This window comes from Anastrepha obliqua, chromosome 4, assembly GCF_027943255.1.
Source record: "Anastrepha obliqua isolate idAnaObli1 chromosome 4, idAnaObli1_1.0, whole genome shotgun sequence".
In the NCBI taxonomy this organism is placed as follows: Eukaryota; Metazoa; Arthropoda; class Insecta; order Diptera; family Tephritidae; genus Anastrepha; species Anastrepha obliqua.
Window position 1 is genome coordinate 59,468,163 of NC_072895.1, and position 23,315 is coordinate 59,491,477.

General features: G+C 35.5%; 1 protein-coding gene across 1 annotated transcript; it reads left to right on the forward strand.

Annotated features, from left to right (window-relative positions):
- The first annotated feature begins 512 nt into the window (after positions 1-512).
- Positions 513-16,711, forward strand: LOC129245907 (segmentation polarity homeobox protein engrailed). The gene is made up of 3 exons (XM_054884346.1): positions 513-3,742; positions 12,083-12,180; positions 15,594-16,711. The coding sequence occupies exons 1-3, from the start codon at positions 2,200-2,202 to the stop codon at positions 15,840-15,842; spliced, it is 1,890 nt and encodes a 629-aa protein (XP_054740321.1). The 5' UTR covers positions 513-2,199; the 3' UTR covers positions 15,843-16,711.
- Positions 16,712-23,315: the final 6,604 nt, after the last annotated feature.

A 23,315-nucleotide genomic window follows, 5' to 3' on the forward strand; every position in this document is an offset into this window, starting at 1 on the left:
ATCATTCGGAAGTGTGCAGGCATGAAACAGCAAATGATAGAAACACTTTTTTTTTTTTAATAGCGGTTGCCCCTCGGCAGGTAATGGCAAACCTCCGAATACAGATATTTTTGCCATGAAAAAGCTCCTCATAAAAAGCGATCTGCCGTTTGGAATCGGGTTAAAACTGTAGATCCCTCCATTTGTGGAGGAATACCAATTATATATACATATACATACATATATACATATTAAGCAATTAAAAGCCTTTGAGGGCGCTGTGATATAAAGTAAAATTGTTAGTTTTCTTATAACTAAAAAAATCCTCTTTGTAAGAAGTTAACTTGCCGGCAATCTAGTTTTCTAGTTCATCTCCAAAAGAGTTGGCCAGCGATTATTGAAAAAAAAAATTTATTTCAGTATTGATTCTGCACTGAGCAATTGCTGATAGAGGAGGCTCATCCTCTACGGTCCAATCGCTATCTTCACAGAATCAGCCTTAACCTTCCTGAAAAAGTGTCTGTGGACTCACTTGCTCCGACGCTGTGTATTTGAAATAAACCACATCTAATAAATCGTTTCAATGATGCATTAAATGATTACGATTTCATAGACAGCTTTCGTGCATAATTATCATCAATTTTTTACTTATAATTCATACGTAGAACGACATGTTCTGCGTTCCAGCGAAGAGCCTAAATTTATGTTTCTTTTTAATAACATTTAATGAAATTATTTTGTGTTTGAAACGAAGTAAAAGTGTTTTAAACTGTCTGCATATGAAGAAACTAAAATGCTTTTAGTGGAGCGAAAAAGTGCCAGTGCACTGTTTTGCGAGGGTTGTCCGCTCAAGAAAGAAAAATTTGAAAAATTCCTACAATTTTTTTGGTACTGAAAAACCTTCCGTTCCGAGAGAGTACACTGTGCGCCAAACTACATATTCATGTATGTACATACTTGTTTTGAAGAAGCAAAATAAATGAACGCTCAAAGGCTCACGCTTAGCTCAACTACAAACAAACATTTTCCACATCTACATTTACTCCACATTTGACAGCTTAAAATATCCAATAATTGTAGTAATAATCGCGCTCAGTCTGCCGGTTAGCCATCCAGCCGCTCAGTTAGTCGTCGCTGCCTTCACCCGTACCGCTGCCGCCGCATACCATATTCAACCAGCACGCTACTCAATCTGCGTGCCATCAGCTGGTCGACGGTTATCAGCATATCAGTCGTTGTGGAAGCTTAGTCCAGCGCAGTTCTGTCAAAGCTGTCCAAAAGTAATCGATCAACGTGCAGCTAGCGTACAAGCTATTTACAAAAGCAGCAACAAAAATCACACTATAGAAGCCAATCAGTCGTTCGGCCTGTCTGTCAAATCGTCCGCCTTCGTTGCGCGTACACACACGCACACATGCAAATGCATACATAAATGGAAGTGCGCGCGTGAGTAACCAACCACCACAACTCAGCCTCCAATTGTGCAGCAACAACATCGGATTGTCGTGCTCACTCGCTCTCACACATTTAGGGTCGACGTTTACGTTATGCGTGCTCGCCTTGTGAGTGAGAGTGCAGGAACTGGCCTGCTTGCTTGGCAGCCTGTTTGACAGGCTTAACAGTTCAATCTGTATGACTGACTATGACTGTCGCTCAGCGTTGTTGAAGTCGTCATCGTTTGCTGGAGTTGTCGCTTCATTGGGACGATAAGCAACTGTGATTAGTTAATTTACTCGTTGCGTTCGCCGTGAACAGACGTGTGCGTCGTAGTCGTGTGTTTGGAGAGCATGTACAAGGAAGTAAAGAAGAAGACGAAGAAGCAATACAAATAAGAAAAAAATAAACGTGTTTTCTTCTTTATCCAACAAACAAGTGTTCGAGTAGAAGCAAATTGAACTTCAATGAAAACGTGAACGCCTACGGATTTGCGTGAAGCGAAAAAAAAGAAAGCCAAAAACAAGTGTTTCAAGTGATAAGTGTTTGAAGTAAAAGCACAGAGAAATTAACAATTCTATAAACAAAAATTAAAGCCATTTTTAATTAAGCAAATTTCCAAATCGTTATCTTGTGCAAGTGTGACAATTTTTGAAACTTAACAATATATGAAATTCAACAATTTGAAATTCGAGTAGTGTTATCGGTGAGAAGCTTTTGAAATTCCATTTGCGTCCGCGCCACGTCAACGCACGTGCATCATCCAAAATTGCCACGGAACTACCAATGGCCCTAGAGGATCGCTGCAGTCCGCAATCTGCTCCAAGTCCGCCTGGTATACCACAATCGCCGCACCATCACCGCCAGAACCAGCAACACCAACAACAATCACAACATTTACAATACAGTCCTACTGCCAGCACCGTTCTGGATATGAGCCTGCACCCACATCCGCCACCGCCACCACTACCACATGTCATAGCCGCCCCCGCAACGCCCACAATGCTGCCACACCCCGTGAATACGGTCGCTACAAATGCAGCTACCGCTGCCACACTCTACCATCAACATCAGCAGCTCCAACATTTGCATCATTTGCAACAACTGCAGCAGCTGCACCAGCAACAACTGGTGAATGCCGCCGCCTTTCATCATCATCCAGGTTTTGATGCTGCTGCAGCAACTGCTTTAGCCGCAGCCAATCATGCCGCCTCCTTGCATCAGCGCTTGGCTGCCTCTCCAAGCGGCTCCTCTACACCCTCATCTACACCTGCCTCCACAATGACCATCAAGGAAGAAGAAAGTGATTCGATTATAGAAGATAGCTTTCATGCGGATGCCGAAACGGCGACACTTAATAGCAAAGCTCAAACGCGCGTACACTCCACAGAAGACGACGAGGCGGAGGAGGATGAAGAGGACGATATCGATGTGGATGATGTGGACGATAGTCCAAACAGCGCTTCTCAACGTACGCCGCCACCCGCACATCAACAATCCGCTAAGCCAACACTCGCCTTTTCCATTTCCAATATACTCAGCGATCGCTTTGGCGGCAATGAGGCGAGTGGCCGCGGTGTTAATAGCGCTGCTACCACAGCGGCGAGCAAGCAAACGCATTTGAATGCGAATAGTATTTTCCGGCCCTTTGATGCCGCACGCTCTGCCACACCCTCCGCCTTTACGCGCGTCGATCTCTTGGAGCTGAGTCGACAGCAGCAAGCCGCTGCGGCCGCCGCCACTGCTATGATGCTGGAGCGCGCCAACTTCTTGAACTGTTTCAATCCCGCAGCGTATCCACGCATACATGAGGAGATTGTCAACAGTCGCATGCGTCGCAGTGGCGTCCTACCGCCGGCTGCGGCAAAATGTAACGAGCCCGGGATTCCATTAGCAACCGCAATCTCGCCAGCAGCCGTCGGCAGTGTAGGCGCATTGGAGAAGTCCGCTTTGGGTTCGCTTTGCAAGGCAGTCTCACAAATTGGCCAGTCTGTAGCGGCACCACCATGTTCAAGCACTTCCTCGGCGGCAAGTGCATCAAGCATCGCCAGCCCACCACCCGGTTCCAATGCGTCGAGCGCATCTTCCTCGGCATCATCGTCGACATCGGCGGGTAGTTCATTAAATTCTTCGCCCACCAGCCGCCTGCCCAGTAAGAGTAGTAGTCCACAACCCATACCGCCGCCCTCGGCCGTCAGCCGTGACTCGGGCATGGAGTCGTCCGATGATACACGCTCTGAAACCGGCTCTACGACAACGGAAGGTGGCAAAAATGAAGTGTGGCCGGCGTGGGTGTATTGCACGCGCTACAGTGATCGACCAAGTTCGGGTGAGTTATAATTTGGTGAATTATGATTAGACAAGTTTGTGGTAGGAACTAGGAAATTGGCTACGTAATTTTTTACTAGACTGTGAAGATTTTTTAAAACTAAAATAAGCAGATAATTTTTTTTTTTTTTGTGTACTTGTGTGTCTTTTCGCAATACAATAGCCTAAAAATCTAACTGTTTTCGTTCTCCGAAAATCTTATTTCCAAGGGCATCTAAGGCAAAGTTCACGAAGCCATTTGTATTGCTTTCAAATTAGACCTACAGCAGTCTGCCATTTTATATTAACAATTGGCTCTCCTTGTTGCGATATTTAATTACATCTTTCGTGCAGATATCACAAGAACAAAAAATGTATGAAATGGAAATATGCAAGGTCAAATAAAGCAGCCTAACTTGTTTTTTATATTCTCAAAAAAAAAAAACACAACAAAAAAATTGGGAGATAAAAATCGTGCCAAAGGACTCACACATAGTGACGATTGGCGGCATATCCTTCGATTTCAAAGTACGCCCACATGCTGTGCGAAATATCAGTGTTTACATTGGAGGCTGGTCGATGAGTGTGTGTGAGTGCGTGAGCTTGCCTTTGATGCCTATCCGCTATGTGACAATTTTATGTGACAGTTAAAACAAAAACAAGAAGCAGAAGAAATAGAATTGATTTACACATAAGCATGTGTATATGTGTGTGTACGTTGTTTGTTCTATAATGGGGAAATGGCTGTTGATAACCATTTCGGCATTTCAGAAAGAAATCAAATCTGAAGAAACTAAAAATAAAAATAAAAAAATGTTGATTGGGAATTACGGTTGTGAGCGTCGATGTATACTTAAACATATCACTTTTTTTTAATTTTATCAGTGAATATTTTATTCGATTTGCTGACTTATTCTTTTGTATTTAAAAAAAATTGTAATACACTTTTTTTTTAATTCATTTATGCTATATGGTTTTTATTAAAATTGGACTGCGAATTAGAGGGTTTTTCTGCACAATTTTCCCTAAAAAAATTTAGTTTTTGTTTTTTTTCATGATTGTGAAAAATAATGGTGTATCAATTTTAATCAAAATTAAATTGAAAAATTATTTTATTTTTTCTATTTGAAATATGCTGTATTTTGGATTTGTTGGCTAAAAACTTGCATTTTTGCGAAATGTTATAACATATATATGCACGAATATTGAATAAAACTTGATTGGTTTCTTTTTTGCCATAGCTTCCACTTTAAAACTATCCAATAATAGAAATACCTTTATTGATGCAGAGAATTTTAGACATAAATAAGTTGCGTGGGGAGTAGGTTTGTTTTAGTATTTTTAATTCTTTTGTCGATTTTTACACTATTCTGTTATTAATAATTAGTATATTTTACTAAAGAAAGTCTATTTTCTTATTGTTATTCAATTTCAAATATGTTATTAAATATGTAATAGATCTAAACATTTTTTTTCTTTTTTTGGTAGCTCTTAAGCCTGGAATTGCAAAATTTGTTTTTTTCTAATGTTACAACAAGTCGAAAACGACTTTTTTTTGGAAAACATGAAATCAAAAACTTCGTATCCACTCATACTCCACAGATTCGCGCTGGATATTTATAAATAAAAAAATTTCTTAATATTAGAAAAATAAAATATCAAAAGAAAAACAAAGGAAAAATCGGATATTATCTGTTAAGCTTCGACTTTGGCATGGCAACGAAAATCAAAAATATAGAAAAATATATATGATTAGTATTTTTTTAACTTAAGGGAACTTATACCTGTACCTGTAAACGGACATATTTTCCCAAGATTTTCATTAAAATTCTTTAAAATGAAGAAGTCAATATATTTTTTTCAAAAATTGGCATTACATTAAAATAATATACAATACATTGTAGCATCGGCGTCAGTGACCTGAACACAAAAAACCAAAATATTTTTTGTTTATTAATGTCATAATTTCAATATGAATTAAAAATAAATGGGGGGGGGGGGGGGGGGGGAAAAAATTCGTGGAATAAAATGCTTCAAAAAAAAACCAAAGGAATTTTGAGGCTAATTTTCCTACTACTTTTGCTTCGGTAAAATTATTTTAAAAAAAAATTTTCGAATTGTAAATTCACATAGAAAGTAAATAATATCATAAGAAAGATGTGTGCAACATTTCAGGGAGACCGGTCAATAACTTTTCGAGTTATCGTGTAGACCAATTCGAAAAATATAGTTTTGGGGAAAAACGCGTCTAAAGTCGGCAACGTAACTATACCTCTCCCAGCGTTTTATCTCATAAATTTCTCTTAAGAATTTAATTTTAGTTAATTTTACCAGGACAATTTGTTTAACACTTTTCGGTATTTTACATTTACTTTTTCTTACTTTCTGTAAAAGAGAAACAACTACAAATTGTTTTTCTGGTTTTACTTTGACTTCTAAGGAGGTTTTTATGTATGTTATATTTTAAAGAAGCTCGCTTTTGAAGAGTATGCGATTTGGTTTTTTTTTTTCAATTTAAAAAACAGATTATTAATTAACGCAAACTCTTTTTTGTTGGAAACTCTAAATTTTCATATTTCAGGGTCTGCTCTGCACAGTTACTCGTATAAATATTAAGCCATATTTATTTATCTACTTCTGAAAAAAGGCTTCCATTATAATAATAATAAGAAAGTGACACTTAAGAATACTCTTATTTTTAATAATTTTTTTTTTCGCTTTTTTCAAAAGTTAATTTTTTTATGTAGAAATTTTAATGCATCAAAATAATTTTTTGTATAGAAGCTGTGATTTTAGAATTTTAAAGTTTTTTTTTATTAAAATTAAGAATAACGCACATTTTCTATTTATTTTAATTGTATATACCGACTTGACTTGTCGTTGTTGTTAATTAGTTGCACAAAATTTTTTTGCATATTTTTTTTCAAAAATAAATAAAGTCTACTTTTCTCATTTTTAGTGCTCCCAAGGCGCTTACGTAGGACTTTATCGATTTTTATTTTTATGTCTATATTTATTTACTTTTTTCTTAAATTTTGCAGCTGGGCAGAAATTATTTAGAGACAGCATTATTTTCTATAGAAGCTTCGAAATATTTAGAATATTTTTTACGCCTCATTTTATTTTACAATTTTTATATTTCCATTTTCATATATAAAATATGATACATGTTTTTTTTTTAATTTGAAATAATTTTAATTTGAAAAAATTGTTTGTGTATGAACTTCTAAACTTTCTATTGTATGTCTTGTAAACTAATTATTTTTAATGATTGCTATTTTTCTTCTACAACTGAAGTTTTTCACTACTTTTTATTTTTTATATCAATTTTTATTCTCGGTAAAAAAATTAAAAAATTTATAGTAAACCACCTATATTCCTTTATTTTTTAAATTTTTAAAAAATTTTTCCCCTATTAAACTTTTTCAAATTCACAACGAGGTTGGCCTAACCTTATTAAAATAATTATTTATAGTTATACCTTTGATTTTCAATATTCACTATTAAAATACTCCTTCTAAATTTACTTTTCCACTCGCTGTGAAAAAGTGCGCCCACTCAATGATAAATTAAAATTCAGTGATGAGTGACGCGCCCAAAGAGCTGCTGAAATGATAGGACGAAAAATTTCAAGAAGAAAACTGAATGGAAATGGGATAGGGGATAGGTTGTCACGTGTTTGCCCTGAAAAAAATGCTTGTATTGTTTGGCACTGAAGTCCGGTACTTTGTTAATCTGTTGTTCCGTTTTTTAATCTTTGTATGAGAATTTTTTAACGAATTCACAGGCACACAGGCAAATATACTAACTTCTTTATAAACGAAGCACTTCTGCTAGTTTGTATTTAGACGTGCACTCATATATGTAAGTATGAATAAGTAACATAAATATGTATGTGCGTATGTAGATTTCACATCAGCCTAACTTGTGGCATCTTTTTTTAAAGTGCGCTTTCTATTTCATGATACATGCACACACCCACATAAGCACATGCGCATATACATACTTTCTTCCTTTCTTCACACACAATTCACTTTGATTATGAATGCTTGTATGTATGGATGTGTACATATAAATATGACCGCTTCTTGGCTGATTTTTCGGTTGTTAATTGATGATTTAAGTGCATTTTTATGGTTTTGAATTGATTTTTAATTTACTGCTGATTGAAATATCAGCAGCGAGCGATAAATTCGGTGCTATTTAAAGAAAAGAAGAAGCGGCAAGGTTATGTTTTTGGTTATATGCACATATTCAAGTATACATACATATGTGTGTATACATCTCGGCGCTCAAATGAAATCTTACTTAGCAAGTGATAAATTCCAAATTTTTTTTATAAATTGGTATAAAGACTCTGTACTCTGCTGCTGCTTCTGCTTCTGCTTCTGCATTTATTTGCATATATGTACTTCAATACCAAAACAAAAAAAGGAATATACTTTTACAAATTAAAAAAAACTCGCAATTTAAACTTCAAATAAAAAAGAACACCAATTAATTATAAATAATGAATTGGTAATAAGCGGCCATTTGCAATTCGCAACACATTTAATGCCATCAACGCTCAACACTTTTTAAAAATTATATAATTCCAGTGGCGGTCTCAGCAGCAGCATCCATTCAATTTCATTTGAATTGAACTTTATTCCACTGCCTACTTAAAGTTGCGGTTGGAACTTCCGTTTTCTCCCAGAAAACCTATAATTTAGTTGTTAATAGCGGCTTAAAGCACTTTAATGTGTATTATTTGTTATTGTTGTTGAACACTTTAAAAGCCTTATTATTGGCGCAAAGCGCCTATTAATTCCGATTTCTCAGCTATGAAGGAAAAAAACAAAAACAAATGCTCCAGCGCCTAACGCTTAGTCAGCCGTCTGCTTATTAAGTCATTTGCAATTAGCAAATCAAAAAATTAACAACTAAGCGTCAACACACAACAACAAAAAGAATGTGTATGGGAAAAAATATAAAAACAAAGTGAGAAGTACACATTGAAAGTTGAAGCTACTCGAGACTTAAGTACTGGCAGAATGCTTAGGAGGCACAGCTTGCGCTTGAGGTTGTAGCTTAAGAATAGATTGCAGCTAACTGAGGATTACAAGTAAAGCGATTGAGGAGTCATAAAGGGGTAATGTGGTTGTATTCTCAGCAATCTTTCATTGTTGTTGGTATGTCGAAATTGCTTGAGCAACTGCTAACAGGAAATCCAAAGGTGTTAATTGCAATGCTTTGCCAAAGCTTTCATTTTTCTTCTTAATTACTTTTTTATAATCTAAATGTTGGGCTTTAAAATTTAAATTGACTATTTATTTCCCTTTAGTATTAAAGTTGTAAATGTATGGGTTTAGGGCTCAAACAAAGTAAGATAATGGGGGGAAAAAAAACAAATAAAAAATATGTAGCGCCAATTAGCAGCGGTAATTGTCAAAGAAAGTAATGTAAGCAATTCTAAAAAATATTATTCAAAATAAAAGTGAAGCTGTTAAGCGCGAACTTTGCTTCCCATATTTATCGAGCGAGTAAATTGAAAATTATTGTGTTTGGAAAGAAATTTAAATACTAGTCTATTTTAAAAATATTGAAAGTCCATTAAATGTTTTTAAGGCCATTTTTTCTTTTTTAAGAGTTTCTTCATAAAAAAGAGTTTTGCGCAAAAATACTGTTGGTGTGCGGCCATGTGGATTACATTTTAAAATATTTGAGAATTATACTCCTTACCACATGACTGATTTTTAAGGCGAGTTTTGCTAAATTTTCTTCGAAACGACTAATTTCTTATGCATACAAAATGTTATATATTTTGAAAGATTTTGAGCACAACTTTTTGTAGATTGAAATCCCATCGATAGCAGCTTTGAAAGGCACTAATTATTAAAGTACTAAAGAGGAAAACATCTTATGAAGTATTTTTAAAACTATTTTTAAATTCATATTTTCAATTTTGAGTCTTATGAAGTATTTTTAAAGCTGTTTTTAAATTCATATTTTCAATTTTGAATCTTATGAAGTATTTTTAAAGCAAATTTTTAATTCATATTTTCAATTTTGAATCTTATGAAGTATTTTTAAAACTATTTTTAAGTTTATATTTTCAACTTTGAGTCTTATGAAGTATTTTTAAAGCTGTTTTTAAATTCATACTTTCAATTTTCAATCTTATGAAGTATTTTTAAAACTATTTTTAAGTTCATATTTTCAATTTTGAGTCTTATGAAGTATTTTTAAAGTTGTTTTCAAATTCATATTTTCAATTTTGAATCTTATTAAGTATTTTTAAAGCTAATTTTAAATTCATATTTTCAATTTTTAGTCTTGCGAAGTATTTTTAAACCTAATTTTAAATTCATATTTTCAATTTTGAATCTTATGAAGTATTTTTAAAGCTAATTTTAAATTCATATTTTCAACTTTGAGTCTTATCAAGTATTTTTAAAGCTGTTAAATTCATATTTTGAATTTTGCATGCATTTTGAAGCCATTTTTTTAATTGAACTTTCTCATAAGCACCGTAAAATCGTTCTAATTGTTATACTAATATATTAGAACAGAAAGCAACTTTTGAAAATTTTTTATGCCATTTATTTCAAATAATTTTTGTTCTTCTTTTTATCAATTTTGTACTACTCTTTAACACCACTTATAGAGCGTAAAACCACTGTAAAATAATTAAAGACATTAATGAAATGTCAAAAACACTGAAGCAAAATTCGTTCATTAAAAAATAAATTTCCCAATTTAAATTTTATTCTACACACTATTTCACTACGCACCTGCCACACTTTATTTTTCCTATCATAAACAAAAGAAAAAAAAACAGACACCTTCAACGCCTTAACTCAAAGCACTTCACACATTTTATTTCATTATTATTATTACTGTTTCTTTTCTTTGTTTTTGACCATCGTCTCACTCAAGCAGCTCAGCTGCACCTTAATTTGCATAGCATTAAAGTTTTATTTGAATTCTCATTTTTTTTTGTTTTTTTTTTTGGTTACTGGCGGCTGTTCCTAGTCGGCAGTTTATTTTTTCTTTCATTTATTGTTTTTGTTTTGCTGTAGTTTTTTTTAATTATCCATACATGCAAAATGTGACAGTGTCATTTTTTCTTACAACAAAGCTGCTTCTTCTTTTTCCGTTGTTGCAGTAGTAACACATTTTTGTGGTCTACAAAAATTAATTAACAATATTATTAACGCTGAGAAGAAATGGGGAGGGCCACAGAGGGCGGTTGCGTAGAAATGGCGCATGGCGAGGCTCGACTAAATTCACAATGGAAAATACAAATATTTAAATGCAGACGGACAGACATGCATGAAATAGTTTAGTTTGTGTCGCTTCTGACAGCTGACAAATTAGGCTGCCAAGGCGACAAGCACACTGTTAAAGAGCGAACTAATTTAAAAGTGGAAATAAAATAATAATAATAAATTAAACAAAACTAAAACAAAAACAAAAAAACCTGGTCAGTCAGCCAACTAAGCAAATCTGGTTGGCAACCTTTACAGTCGCGATGTTGTGTGGGTTAAGCTGCTAATTAATAAATTGGTATATGTACAATATATACATTTCTATATGTTACGTACATATGTACGAGTATTTATGGCTTGAGGAATATACCTGCTCGCATATAAACACGCATACATACATATGTACATATACATATGCTAATTAAACAATGACTGAATTAATAATAATGAAGCATTAATAACTAATGAATTTCAATAATTAATCAAATTCATCTCTGCATGTGTGTATGTATGTTCTAAAATATTCAAATATCCAATGAAGTCAAAAAGAGATGATAAAGGCAAAAATTTATTGAAAATTTAATAGATAAAAAAACAAACGCCGACAAACGTGCGTAGCTTTGCGCCGGCCGTTTTCTTCTATATATAAAACTAAATATGTAAATACATATACACGTACATACACACATATTTAAATTATGAGATGGTCTGTCTTTGCTTTTGCAAATTATTTGTTTTTATTGAGTTTTTTAGTTTTACCTTCACTGCATTAATTTTTCTGTGTAAACTTGCCGCCTACGCGTTGTTGCATGCAACCGGCTGACTGGCTGTCAACGGCTGACAGCTGACATATTGACATGTGCCACGCAATGAAATTCTACTGCTATATTCCTGCACACACATGCACACATGATCGAGTAGACGTCTATATAGCTTAGCATGTACCGACTTTTGTAGTTATTTGCGGAATTCTATTGAAAAATATTTTAATTCCATACTTATGACATTACATATTCATTATTATGAAGTTGTTTGAGCGCAGAAATGCGTTAAGAATTATTTTTCTTATTTAATTTTAACATATATATATATATTTTTTTTTTGCATTGCAGGTCCACGCTATCGCCGCCCCAAGCAGCCGAAAGACAAAAATAATGACGAGAAACGGCCGCGCACCGCATTTTCCAGTGAACAGTTGGCGCGTTTGAAGGTAAATATTGGATAAGAAAATCAAGATTACTTAAAGAAGTTTATAAATATTTTAAATGATCTAAGACTCATATGAAAATTTTACTAAAGAAGTAAAAGAGGAAGTAAAGTACGCATGGCCACAGGAGTATTAATTTGTATTAGCACGGCATAGTCTGCATATTCGATTGAAACATTTTTATAATAAAATTCTAAAACGTGTTTCTAAAGTTTTTGAGTATTCCTATAAAGTTTTAGGAACAATTTCTATTTCATCTGATGTACTAAAGTGCCCAGAGGTTTACTTTGTGTGTATTTGGAGTTAGAATTCGCTACAGAATAAATAGTCTGTCTTTAATTTTAAAATAAGTTTCCGACTAAAGGAAGTTTCTACTTTTGAAAATATAAACAAAAAGTGCTGTAATACGAAATCTTTTGAAAAAACGGTAAAATATTTTTTTTTTCAAAAAATGAAAAAAACGATCATTTTAATTCAAAATCTACCAAACACAGTATTCGAGTAAATATAACTTTTACTTTCAGAAGCAAAAAAAGCCAAAATGTCCAAATCAAATTCTAAAAACCTTAAAGAAACAAAAGGTTTAACTATTTTTATTTAAAAAACAACAAAAAAAATTAAAAAAAATTATGAATTCAATATCTACAAACTATGAAAAAGCGTAAAAACTAAATGTATTCGAATTCAGTTCTATTAACGCAAATTTAAATTTAAAGTTTTAAAAATTTCTACGAACTAAGAACTCATTAGTATGCTCAAAAACGCATATTTCATAACGCAATTCCACAGATAAGCGGAGTGGACACTGAAAAAAAATCGATTATAAATTTAAAATACTCTGTACTCGCTCAAAATTCTTCACTACGAATTTCATAAGCCACAGAAAGAAGCAGAGTATAACTATAACAAATTTAACTAGAAATTTTTAAAACTTTCATAATTTTAATTTCGTTCAAAATTCATTTTTTTAGTTCGAGCTCCGAAAATGCACAGTCTGATAGTTGTCAAATTTAAAAGTGCATTTTTTTAATTCGATACTAAAGGTGAAAAGGCTCTAACAGGCTTAGTAATAGAAATGGAATTAAACTCATTTACGATTTCTGTGATGCCTTTTTTAAAGTAATGACTGGCTTTGTTTTTAATTAATTTAAATTTCCATCATAAAGTTCCAAGTTTGTGTTATTGAAACTAAAAACTTCCCGCAAAGCTCAACAATTAAGGATAAAATTAGAAAATATTACCGTGCCGTTCACCTTTTTCAATTGATTGCTCTAATTTGGCGCTATTCTTTATTTAATTTGCTGCTCAAAGCCTCGAGACTTCCACAAGGACCTTCAAATGCATGGACAGCTAAACTGTCACAATACCCTTTGTTTATATCATCTGCAAGCATGTCTGATTTGCTACTTCCTTTCCTATAAAAGTCCTCTTCTCTAACACTCTTATTTCCCTCACACAACATATATTATACAATACACAAAAGTATGTAAATATAAACATACAGTCAAGGACTAAAGTCTACGTACAGTACAAACGATGCACAACATACGGTATAGTACACAACCATAGCACAGGGACTTATTGACAATTTAGTTCTGAGATCTTATTTACTTATTCTTTAATTTCAATAATTGTTTAGGAAAACAAAGTTCAGTCTCCTACATAAACCATATAAACCAAGTTTCAAGCTCAAAAAATAATTTAAAAAATTTTATCAAAACTTCAAACTTTTTAGTCAGAATTTTTTGAAAAGTATCGAGGAAGCAATTTTATAGTCCATTGAATTTTGGATAAAGTGCAAGCTGGAATCGGCTCAAAAACCGCGCTTATTTTTGAATTATTTTTTTTGCATGTGCCTTATGCAGACTTTAGTACTGATTGTAATATATATATCTTTACAAAAAAAAACTCCTTTCAAAATTTAATACTATTTTTTATTGCGTGCCACATTTGCAAAATATTTACACTCACGCACAGTTCGTCACCCGTAGGGCGTAGCAAAGCCGTAGAAGAAGAATAAAAGTGATGGATTCTTCCAAAACTAGTTTTCATGCATTTCGAACGGATCAGAAAAGAGAGTAGAAGATATTAGGCTTATCTGTCAAGCCAATTAAATACGCCCCTGACAAAGCGCACCCTACACACATACTTACATTCAAGAAGATTACGTGCTGAGCATGCGGCAACCACAACAAACACGTAAAAGAATTGTGATTCTAATGCTGAGCCGTTCAAGCATTCAAATGCATTCTAAGCATTCTCGTACGTATGTGTATGTGCATGTTCATTAAGGTGGAACGATACTTTTTACTTTTAAACCGCTTTGGGTGCACTTGCAGAGTGTTGCAAAATATTATTTGCCTCATCGTTTGTTAAGGGGGCTACAATTAATTATTAAACAAAAAAAAAATTAAGTTCAATTGAGTTCAATATACAATAATTAAACGAAAATCGTTGATACATAAAGTTGTTTATTAGCTGCGTAAAATTTCGTTTATTTTTCCAAATGACGCTGGCATCAAATGAGTATCTCAAAAGGTTATCCTTACTTACTTACTTAGTGCTGCCCTCATCTCCTTCTTGACCTTAGAGCCAGTAAACGTTATTCCATGTAGTTAGGTAGGTAGGTAAGATGGCAAGAGTACCCCAGGTACACTTCAAGTAGCACTTACGTGCCGTTTTGATACCATAATGTGGACCACTACCTGTGAAAGGATTTGGGGAAGAGAAAAAACCGTCTACAGCCATCCAGTGCTGTTGATGTAGCAGAGGAGAGAAAAGGGATCTGGGCTGGAGAATTTCTTCAAGTCATCCCCAAAGGGCACGCTAAGGAATCTCAAGCGCCTAGCCGCCAGAGCCGGACATTTGCAGAGAAAGTGCTCCACAGTCCCTCTCTCTGCAGGATCCAGTGACCAGTGAACACCGCAATGAGGTTGGAAATTGAAGTTAATATGATTTTTATTTTTATTAACTCTTTTAAAGGCAGCATTTCCCTTCTCTAGTTATTACAAAAAATAAAAATATATAAAAAAATCCGTATGCTATCGTTCCACCTTAATGCTCATGCTTTATAGTAGCTTGGTTTTAGCTGCCTAACTGTGCCCGTGTTGTGCGTCATCGTGTTGTCCTCTCTGTTCACTACCAATTCGCTATGGTCAATATATTATTTTCACTTCTAGCGGGTCTTTGCGATTTTTCTTACCTTACAACAATTTGCTCTATCTTCCTCGTGCAGGAGACTTCACACCATTTAACCGCAAATAATTGATTCGCCTTGCCTGCTATTTGTTGACGCTTTTGTGCCGTACTTAAATTTTGAATTTACTATTTTTTTCTTCAAATTGTTTTTATTCAAACTTTTGATACGCAAATTTTATTGACTTTATGCATTTCTTCTTTTTTCTTTTTCATTGCAGCGCGAATTCAACGAGAATCGTTATCTTACCGAACGTCGTCGTCAACAATTGAGTTCTGAGTTGGGTCTGAATGAGGCGCAAATCAAGATTTGGTTCCAGAATAAACGCGCCAAAATTAAGAAATCTTCAGGTTCTAAAAACCCGCTCGCCTTGCAATTGATGGCACAGGGCCTGTACAATCACACAACAGTGCCGCTGACCAAAGAGGAGGAGGAGCTGGAGATGCGTATGAATGGGCAGATACCATAAGCTGCTCTGGGTGAGCAAGAGTTGAGTTGAAGAAGAAAGGCGGAAGGAGAATGATTCGTATGCTTTGAGAAGCGGTTGTGACGACGCGTGCAATAATTAGGGGTGGGAGGGGCAACTGACCGGCAATCAGGAAATTCAGTTGTGCAGTTGTGAGGCGTTAATAGAAAATAATGTAAAATTTCAAAAAAATAATTTAAAATAAAATAAGCAGCAAAGGAAAAGTTTGTTATGTGATATAAATATATAAAGAGAAAACAAACGCGAATAAAAGAACGTTAAAGAGCAAATATAATAAATAAAAATGTAAATTCAAGTAGCAAATTAAAAACACAAAACAAAAACGACAAAAAAAAACAGTAATTCTTGCATCAATTGTAAATATTAGTTATAGATTCTCTACTTCAGCTTGGATATTAAAATATTTTAAGCAACACACTTTCACATTAAGCCACATTCCCAACCTTATCCGCAATACACGCTCCTCCCTCCCGCGCGTTAGATAGCAGCTGCTTTTATTCCTCGTAATTAATATTATAAATTATTGTATTTATTCTAATTAGTTGAATGAAATGAATTCATTAAAAATTATGTAAATGTAATGCTATGCCTATTTTCTTCATCTACACTGAAACCCATCACAATCGGCTCCCCTCAAACCCACTTAAAATTACCTGCAATTGTATTATAGCAACATTTTGTTTTGTCTGCTACTTAGTTTATAAGTAAATTAATTTTTTTATTTAATTTTTTTTCGCATAGCCTAATTTATGTCAAAGTGTATGTATGTAATAATATGTAAAAAATGCGCAGCAGTAGTTTTTAGTTTTTAAGCAACACTCCAGAATTAAAATAATTTAAGGCCCCTTGAGCAGTAATGCTTACATATTAAATATAAATATATATATTTGTTTTCACTATAGTTTTTAAGCTGTATAAAATTAAAATAAATTGTGCAAAAAAAGTAATTCAACAAAATATTTGGCTTCAAACGCATACCCATGCATGTATTTATGTGCATAGTTGCGCAAAAATATTTGAGAAAAAATTTAAAAAATATATACTTATTTAAAAATAATGCATATAATTGAATTAAAAGCGTTAAAAATTAAATATGTTCAATAAAACAATATTAAAAAATTTGAACTAATTAAAAGTTTTATTAAAAAATTTTAACAATTTTTTTGGGTGTCGTTGTCTAATAGATATTAGTTTTACGGCAAGTTATCAAACCCAGACAACTCCTTTTCGTGCTATCGCACGCGGCTTTAAATCGACAAAGCAATGGCGTGAGTCGATTCTCTTTTCACTAATCTTTTCGAAGACTTCGCGTATTGTGAATATCTCGGCAACAATGGTGAGTTACAAAGTTTGGCCATCCGAACCAAATTTTGAGAGTAACTTCCACGATGAACAGAATGCAGAGCTGTGACCCATAACACGCCGTTAAACGGGTCTCAGCGGTTTTGAAGGAATCAGCTGATTTGCTGACGTATCCGGGGTTATGGCAGCGATTGGTTTATGAAAAAATGAAAGTTATTGGCGATATACGAATTTACGCACACAACAGTCATGTTACTTAGTTACCGTGTGAACAAGGACTGATTTAAGGGGTTAGGGGTAGTCAGAGACCCGAAACAATAGTGATTTTCAATCATTTTCTTTGCTGGTCAATTGCTTTATTTTGCAAAAATAAAAACTTGGGATTAATACATCATGTTTCGACTTGACTTAGTAAAATTTCAAAAAAAATGTATAATTGTAAAAGTTATCGCTGTTTGTGTGGAACCTGTTTCTCCAAAAGTCCCTTACGGTGATCATCACAAGTCCTTGGAGATTCATCTAAAATCAATCGGACAAGAGAAATTAGTTTTATTAATATATGCTCTTGTGCTTAATTGAAGATTACACATATATACATAATTGGCGGGTACACCCTTTTTGAGTGTTTGGCCGAGCTCCTCCTCCTATTTGTGGTGTGTGTCTTGATGTTGTTCCACAAATATATCGGCGGCCGCCGTGGCCGAATGGCTTGGTGCGTGACTACCATTCGGAATTCAGAGAGGGAACGTCGGTTCGAATCTTGGTGAAACACTAAAATTAAGAAAAAGTTTTTTTAATAGCGGTCGCCCATCGGCAGGCAATGGCAAACCTCCGAGTGTATTTCTGCCATGAAAAAGCTCCTCATAAAAAAAAAGCTAATCGAAGATTGCTTTTCAAAATTAACAATATGGTAGCCTCAGGAAATATTTTTCAGATTTTCGAGAAAACAACCGACAATTAATTGTTTAAAAAATCGAAATTTTTTAAAAGAAATCTTTCGATACTGTTTTTCAAAAGCAGTATACATTTTACAAGCGGTTTTTATGTAAGTTACAGTGATCGGGTACGTAGTTTTGAGAAAAACGCATTTAAAGTTTTGCTCTTTGCTCTCGAATGCTCCGGAGCGCCCGAGCGCCCTTTGTTAATTATTGAATAACTCGAAAAGTAGTTTTTGGATTCACTTCAAATTTTCACACGATATTTCGAAAATATTATACTTAAAGTAAATATAAAAAAGATCAAATTTTTTGAACATTGAAATAAAGGAGTAGAGTTTTGGTGCCAAGTACCCGATGACGTGGCAGCTGGAGTTACTGTCACAATTTTGCTTCTGATGACCAAACCTGGTAATATAACATCCTTGGACTAACGGTCTGATGTTGGCCACAGCTCTCCATTTTGTATATCGGTATATCTAGGCGGTTGTGAATTCACTACTCGACTTTCAGTCGCGAGCAAGAGAGCCATATTTCTAGCTCTCTGCCAGCCGGAAGAAGAAATTGGGTTTCGGGGAGCTGGAAGAAATAATTAGTACGACAAGGGGTGCCATGCTGTTGCAGCCACTGCATATAGGGTCGGGTGATCGCGAAACGCGGGCCGGGTGACATCGGTACCAAGAGCTGAAGAACATACGTGTTTTACGAAATAAGAAACGAGAGACCGAAATATGTGAGTTTGAAGAGATTCAGATGCTGACCGATAGGATGAACGCCCGTAAATTCAACCAAAAAGTTCGGCAGCTTGCAGAAGGTTTCATGATCAGAAGGTTTCATGATCAGAACGTTTTCCTGAAATAGTAAAAGTAATTGCTTGGCTAAGCCGAAACTATGCAGCTTCACTAGACTGCTCTGAAAAAATTACAAAACAATGCATGCAATACATTCAAAGACTATCTTATGATGGTACGCAAATAATGCCTTCAAGCGAGGTCAAGAAATTGTCCGCGTCCAATGCTAAGGAGCTAAGGAAAACCGCATTGCAGTGATTGCATTACAGAAGTGTGGTAAAAGTGCTAGTGAGATTTACGAATTGTTGAAAAAGTTAATATTTCGAGAACGTTTGCTCACCGCACCATCAATCGTTTTTCCCAAACGTCTGAAGTGACAGACAGAAAAAGATGAGGTCGTCCTCGCGTGTTTCGGACCACAGTATCCTTAAAAGCCGTTCGAGAAATAATTTGCAAACAGAAAACCGAAAATCATGTCCAGGAAAATGAACGTTCGATACGTTCCAGATCCACGTCAAGACTAATTAGAGATGATTTACACTTGAAAACCTTGGGTCGACTCGACAGATGCAAGCTGCTTCTTCGGTGGCTCGCGGTAAACGGTCATGAAAATACTCTTTTCACAAATGGGATAATTTTCACTGTTGAAAAAGTTTTTAGTACGCAAAATGACAAAATGTATGCTAAATTTTCTAAAGACACAAAACGTGTTGTCCCAAGTGTTCAGCGTGGCCCCATCCAGCATCCGTAATGGTTTGGTGAGGAGTGTCTTATAAAGGTGTTACATCTCTTTATTGCTGCTAAAAAGAGGTTATGACCGAGGCAAAAGTGTACCAGGAGGATGTCTAAGAAAACGTGATGAAGCAGTTGAGTAATACTCTCTTCAATGGAGAGCGTTGGATCTGCCAGCAAGATTCCGCTTCAGCCCAGAAGGCAAAAACCACCCATCAGTGACTAAAAACCAATATTCTTGGGTTCATAGCCGCAGATGATGGGCCTTCTGATGGGCCTGGGCCACAGGCCGTGCCGTCAGATCTGAATCATTGAACTACAGTTTGTGGTCAGAATTGGAGAACATGGCCAGTGGAAGAGCTCACCGAAATTTGGGTTCTTTGGTTCGAGCAGTGACGTTAACATCCATGGAAACCGTGCGTGCTGCAATAGCTGAATGGCCTAATCGTTTGAAGGCTGCGGTAAATGGTGACCTTTTCGAATGACAATTAAATTTTTTTTTAATATTTACATGATTGAATAAAACTAACTTCATTAAAAAAGTATTATAATTTCATACATATCACGGACTTAACTTGTAACAGAACTTATGGCAGGACTAAGTATATATTTTCCCATTATTCTTAACAGGAGCATAGGTCCTCTCAGTTGTATCCCGGATAATAACTAATAACGCCATATATTGTTTTTGTTTTTTCAGAACATCTTCGACATCGTCTGTATCTTCCCCAGTTGATCCCAGGGAACATTAAGCAGATAGCAGTAGGGTTGCAATTTTGATTTTTTGCTTTTGATTTAGTCTTTAAATAATAAAATTTTGTTGAAGTTGACATTATTGTGCATTGGTTGACTCTCAATGGTTTGTTATGCTAAGCTACACACATCTCGCTATTGAATCCTTGCTGAATCCTCTAGATCTGATTATTCGATAAGTAGTTTTAGGGAAACCGATACTGTAGGTTTTGGTAGACTGGCTCCAGTCGACTTCTGAATTAATGTCATCGAAAATTAGCAAATTACCGGATGGATCTTAGCTGCTGTTGTAAGCCTGACGGGTAGGTTTTACCCCATCTTTACACATGGCCCCATATTTAGTATGACCAATTAACTTTTGACCATGTAGGTGCATTGTGGTACCACTGCGTTACACGTGAATCTCAGTGTTTATTCATCATGGAACCATTTAGCCGCTCTTATGAGCGTAGAATAGGTTTTACTCCAACACTTGCTAGTTCCGTAAGGGAGTCAAAGGAGTATTTTCCTAATAATCTTGCTTTACTCTAAGCTAAGGCGGGACAATTGCAGAGCTAATTGCAGCTAAGCTAGCGTTGTTAGTATATTTTTATTCATTTTGCAATGTCATTACTGGTATATAAAGTCCATACATTTCATCATTCTATCTTCTATAGTATCCGTGGTGCACTCGGACAAGGCCAGAAATTTTATGTAGAATTACTGTAAAATGCTATTAGGTCATATTCGCGTTACTTTGTTCATGTTTGTGTGACTTATAAAAGGACGTAAATACAAATATAAAAAAATAATGGAGAATCTAGGGCCGGAAAGTGAGTGCTTTTCATTTTTAATTCGGCTACCGTACAAAATTCATAGTGATAATTTTTATGGAAAGCTTCTTTTTTGCAGAAATATATTTAGATGCTTTGCATTGCTTGCCGAGGGGAGTCCACTATTAGAAACCATTTTTTATCATTTCATGTTTCAAGTTCATAATGGGCATCACCAGGTTGACCCCTTATAATGTTAGCACTCCTCCCAATAGTCATTAAATTAATCAACCAATAAACGAAATTTCATTTTATTTGGCACTCCTTTACCTCATTTAATGGAATATGTCTTCCTAGCCATATCTGAAATGAAACTTAGCTTGCAATCACATGTCTGAATGTACATTTGTGCGTGTGTGTGTGAGTATGCAATGAGTGTAAATATGCTCGCAGTAGTCGACAGTTTGCGATGCCAGATATATTAGGATCATTTCACATTTGCTAATTGTCTAATTTCATCATTTCATTCGAAAAATTATTTACTCATTTTAGTAGAGCGCATTACATTAATAGTGCCAACAAATAAATAGGTAAAGCTTCTACTCTAAATTGTACTAAGTGTCTTGATGCTGCCATACAAATGGAGAACCATTTTGGTAGCCCAATGAATCTAATTCAGGATGAAAGTAGAAGGGTAAATTTTTATATAACTCAATTAATTTTTAAATTACTTCTACTTGAGCGTTTTTCGAAAAAGTAAAAAAAGACCAATCTGATCGAATACTTAATTTGGACATAGAGTTCCACGCAAATATTTTTGTAGATTATTTTAGCGAGCGTATTGTGTGAGAGGTTGAGCCCGTCAACCAACTGACTGGATCTTATCAGTGTCGCTTTAGACCTGGAAAGTATACCATCGACCAATTATTCACAATACACCAAATCTTGGAAAAGACTCATGAAAGGAGAATCGACACACACCATCTTTTCGACGACTTCAAAGCTGCATTCGACAGTACGGAAATGAGGTACTTGTATGCCGCGATGTCTGAATTTGGTATACCCGCAAAACTAATACGGCTATGCAAGATGACGTTGCTCAACACCAGCAGCGCCGTCAGAATTGGGAAGCACCTCTCCGAGCCGTTTGATACCAAACGAGGTATCAGACAGGGTGACTTCTTTAACCTGATGTTGGAGAACATCGTACGAGCCGCACAACTTAACCGCTCAGGCACAATATTTTATAAGAGCGTACAATGGTTGGCGTATGCCGATGATATCGATATCATCAGCCTTACCAACCGCGCTATTAGCTCTGCCTTCTCCAAACTGGATAAAGAGGCAAAGCGAATGGGTTTGGTGGTGAACGAGGACAAAACGAAGTACCTCCTGTCTTCAAACAATTAGTCGGCGCACTCGCGTATCGGCACCCACGTCACTGTAGACAGTTAAAATTTCGAGGTTGTAAAAGACTTCGTTTATTTAGGAATCAGCATCAACACCGAAAACAATGTCAGCTTTGAAATCTAACGTAGAATCTCCCTTGCCAACAAGTGCTACTTTGAACTAAGTAGGCAAATGAGCAGTAAAGTCCTCTCTCGACGGACAAAAATAACACTCTACAAGGCTCTCATCATGCCCGCCCTAACGTATGGCGTGGAAGGGTGGACGATGACAACATCCGATGCAGCGACGCTTAGAGTGTTTGAGAGAAAGATTCTACGCAAGATTTTTGGACCTTTGCACGTTGGCGACGGCGAGTGTCGTAGACGATGGAACGATGAGCTGTATGAGCTTTACGACGACATAGACATAGCACAGCGAATAAAGACCCAGCTGTTACATTGGCTAGGTAATGCCATCCGAATGGATACAAATGCTCCGGCTCTGAAAGTATTCGATGTGGTACCAGCTGGTGGTAGCAGATGAAGAGGAAGTCCTCCTCTGCGTTGGAAAGATCAGGTGGAGAAGGACTTGGCTTCACTTGGTGTGTCCAACTGGCGCCGATTAGCTCGAGAAAGAAACGACTGGCGGGCTTCGTTAAACTCGGCAAAAATCGCGTAAGCGGTTATCGCGCCAATGAAGAATAAGAAGATATTATTTTAACCCATGAACTTCTTGTTTTGGTCTTTTTTAGAAGAAGTTTGAAAAACAATACGATTGTAAGATGGCTACAGGCTTAAAATG

What these genes read in the sequence shown, in the direction of transcription:
- LOC129245907 (XM_054884346.1), top strand. Translation starts at nt 2,200, where the DNA reads ATGGCCCTAGAGGATCGCTGCAGTCCGCAATCTGCTCCAAGTCCGCCT. An exon ending in CAGTGATCGACCAAGTTCGG is followed by an intron (nt 3,743 to 12,082) that starts GTGAGTTATAAT and finishes TTTGCATTGCAG; the next exon opens with GTCCACGCTATCGCCGCCCC. An exon ending in AACAGTTGGCGCGTTTGAAG is followed by an intron (nt 12,181 to 15,593) that starts GTAAATATTGGA and finishes TTTTCATTGCAG; the next exon opens with CGCGAATTCAACGAGAATCG.